The sequence below is a fragment of the Pteropus vampyrus genome, unplaced genomic scaffold, assembly GCF_000151845.1.
Source record: "Pteropus vampyrus isolate Shadow unplaced genomic scaffold, Pvam_2.0 Scaffold38, whole genome shotgun sequence".
NCBI lineage: Eukaryota > Metazoa > Chordata > Mammalia > Chiroptera > Pteropodidae > Pteropus > Pteropus vampyrus.
This window is the reverse complement of record NW_011888819.1, coordinates 464,568-468,182: the sequence shown is the minus strand read 5'-3', so window position 1 is coordinate 468,182 and position 3,615 is coordinate 464,568. Positions and strand designations below refer to the sequence as shown.

At 36.0% G+C, this 3,615-nt stretch overlaps 1 protein-coding gene across 1 annotated transcript; it reads right to left on the bottom strand.

Annotated features, from left to right (window-relative positions):
• Nucleotides 1-2,661: 2,661 nt before the first annotated feature.
• CLDN8 (claudin 8) lies at nucleotides 2,662-3,339 on the bottom strand. Its single transcript, XM_011358186.1, has one exon. It carries the CDS (start codon nucleotides 3,337-3,339, stop codon nucleotides 2,662-2,664), a length of 678 nt encoding a protein of 225 aa, XP_011356488.1.
• Between the last annotated feature and the right edge of the window lie 276 nt (nucleotides 3,340-3,615).

The window sequence follows — 3,615 nt, the reverse complement described above, 5'->3', positions numbered from 1 at the left end:
GACATTGTCTTTCCATAAAACTACATTATAAAGGTGCATTATTAAATGTCCTCTTGTACATAATTTGTCACCAGTCAAACCATTTCTTAATTCCAGTGCATGCCTTTGAGGATTTTAAAGAAAATCTTTGGGACGTGAATTATTCTATTTTCTAGACATCAACTTTATAGTCGTTATACTGGTTACACTCTGATGTTACTGTGTGATAGCAATAGCTGTGATGATTTTAAGATAGGTTCCCCTTCCTATCAGTTATCTGATAAGGCATTTGGACTTACCTTGCAAGCAAAGGAGCATCCCTACAAGAAATACAGGCAGGGAGTTATGGGCCTGACTTGCTTTTTTTAAAAAACTGAGAAGGGAACAGGGAGGATACCTGGAGGGAGAAAGTTCTACAGGCAGTGACACAAGTCTAGAAGGCAGAGGAAAGAGATGAGATGACAGTTTAGAGTAGAAGCTGGAGAAAGAGTTCAGAGATACTTAAGAGTTGATGTCATAAGGAAAACTAGCAGTATTATAATTCTGTTTTAAGTGGGGAAAAAGAGGGAAATAATAAATTGGGTTTGGTGCAGTCAGGATAGCTTTCTAGGTTTTTTTTTTTTTTTTCGTTTGATTAAAGAGAGCAGTACTTATAATACTGGGTTTGCTTTTCCAAGGTGCTCAGTTAGTTCTCTTTTTTTTTTTTCCTGTTTTCATGAATGTCTTGACCTAGAGGGCAAAATTGCCTAGGTCAAAATAGCACTTAATTATCGAAAAATCACCAATCCCAGAAGAAAAAAAAACACTAAAATGTATGCAATTAACAGTAGCTAAGCATGTCATTTTCACATACAAAGATCAGTTTATAAACTACACACCGTTCAAGAAAAATATATTTTTTCCGAAGAGAAAGAACAGAAACTATGAAGTCAGTCTTTATTTTTTCTCCTGACTCTATTGGATAATCAATGAACTGTTCTGAGGTGCCTTCATCTGTGAATCTAACTAATCATATCAGTCTCATGAAAGATTTAATGATATAATTCATATAAAGTAATAGAGGTCCTAGCATGTAATATATGCTCCCCGAACATTAACTACTATTATTAATTAATACTACTTCTCAGATGTAGAAAGGTATTTAGTGATAGAAAGTTTTTACAAATATGGCTGTTACATACATAATATTTATAGTATGTAGATTTGTTGAGACCTAGAGTACTATCTTAATAAATTACAAATAGATTATGCACATCAAATATTAATATGAATTTAATGATTACAAGACATATTATCATTAAGTGATCTATAGTATTTTATGTTCTCAAAAAATTAATGCCGAATCTACCTTTAGCTTTCAAATGTGAGCTTGATATTCTTTTTCAAATTACAGATCCTAAAATATAAGGTTTTCGAAAGCTCTTTACAAGTTATTGAAACAGAAAAAAAGGAAAATAGTGAAAGAAAATCACATTAATATAAAAGGAAAATTTATTAACACAAAGGACATAAAGCAGATAACATACGTAGTCACTTAAGCTAAAAAATATAGATACGAACTTCCAATTGGATGATCAATTGCATCAAATTTGGGGGAAACACAAAGACATAGTATTTTTATACCTTAGTAAAAGTGAACAAAAATGGATTAAATAAAAATATTTATCTTGACAACTGAAACGACAATTTTGACTTAAGAACCCATATATAAGGTAAGAGGGAGTTCACAAAAAAATAATTTGTTTTTATTTTTGGAGGGCATATAAAAACCAAGACATATTATTTTTCTGTCCCATTCTTTATACTGATAAAAGCCCAAAGTCTTTATTCAACTAGTTATTAAAATATTCACATATAGATATAATTTCTTGTCAAAATGCATTCTTCTTCAACCACAAAAGTTTAAGAAAAAAAAAAATCTTTCCTGAAGTCTTTAATGTTTCTTAGATTACAGTTTTATCTTTCTTCTTAGTATAGCTCTGGAAAGCAGTTTAAATTCAAAGTCCCTTGACAAAATATCTGCCTCTTAGAAGATGTTAATTTAATATACAAGAAAAAAAACAGACCTCTGGGGAAAGAGTACAGAGGAGTTAGGAAAATGGGATATCAAAAAGCCATTTAGTTTCCTTTATACAGCTGATTAAAGCCTTCTTTTTGACCTTCATCATAAATCAAGTGCATTAATTGCTAAGCTATTTTTAAACAATTAATATTAACCGTCTTCAATCTTATCCCCGAGTTCCCTGAAAAGCGATAGTTGAATTCTATTTATCCAGTGTAATGGATCAGTATTTCATTTAAAATAGAACCATATAAGCCTGTCTCTATTTATGTGGGATATCAATGTCACTCTCATCTACATACAGAATGCTGTGTCACAGAGAAATCACAATTGCAAAATAATAGTATTTAACAATGTCATTTTGAAGTAACCGATAAAAGGAAAAAAATACATGAGCCATTTTAGAAAACTGACTGTACTTCCTAAAACCATCAAAGCACTGTGTATCTCATTCTGCTGAAATAGCTTATAGAATCATAAACAGCTGATGCACAGTTTCAGTAATTAAAGTTCGACAGTTAAGAATGGCAAATCAATGGTCTTCTGGATTCCGTTTTTAGAAAATAGTGCACGTTTTAGTCATTTACATGGCTTTATAGGTAAAGTCGAAACATGCACAACTACACATACTGACTTTTGGAGTATACACTTGGTGACTTCTTTTCCACGTGATAGCTCCTCGGGGTTGTGCGATGGGAAGGTATGGAGTATCTGTAGCTACTGTTCGTTTTGCTGACACAAGAAACACAACAGAATATTGCCCCTGCAGCTATCAGCACCAGCGCTGTGGTCCAGCCTATGTAGAGGGCCTCTCCGAGCTCATGTTTTTGGCCATTTCCCACTCTTGGGTTGTAGAAGTCTCTGATAATAGAATTGGCAACCCAGCTCACAGGGATGAGTACCACAAGGCCTGTGATAATGAACATGATTCCAGCCGTTAGCAGGATATGACCCTTCAGCTTGTCGTTGTCCCCAGTGCACTTGGTACACTTCATGCCAAGGACTGCTGTCATGAAAGTGAGGAAGGACAGCACGGAAGCAGCACACATCAGTCCTCTGGATGCCTGTAGAGCCGGAGGGAGAGCCAGCAAAGAATCATAGATTTTGCACTGCATTCTGATGTTAGCTTGCCTTACACAATCCATCCACAGTCCTTCCCAGATATTTTCAAAAACCACAATGTTGCTTCCAATGAAGGCAGACACTCTCCACTGAGGCATGATGGTGACAGCCACCGTGCCCACCATGCCAACACCACCAAGCGCCAGTCCAGCATACTGCAAAGCGGAGGTAGCCATTATCCTCCAGGATGGGCTTTATCCAACCAGACTCCTGAGCCAGTAGGGCTGTGACACAGCAGAGAACAGTTTTCCTGTAGTAATGAACTCAGAACCCAGTGGTTTTTCAAATAAGAGCTGCTTCGCTTACTTCTGGCTAGATTAAATCCTGTATTGGCTGACTGAGCACCCCCGCCCCCCCAATGACAGGTAAACTTACAAATCAGGTAGGGCAACTTTCTTCGCCAATGAGAGGGGGATGGTAACTCAGGTGTGTCTAAACCTGTGAGAGATACT

Excerpts from the sequence above, each read along its gene's own strand:
- CLDN8 (XM_011358186.1), bottom strand. The coding sequence starts at position 3,339 with ATGGCTACCTCCGCTTTGCAGTATGCTGGACTGGCGCTTGGTGGTGTT.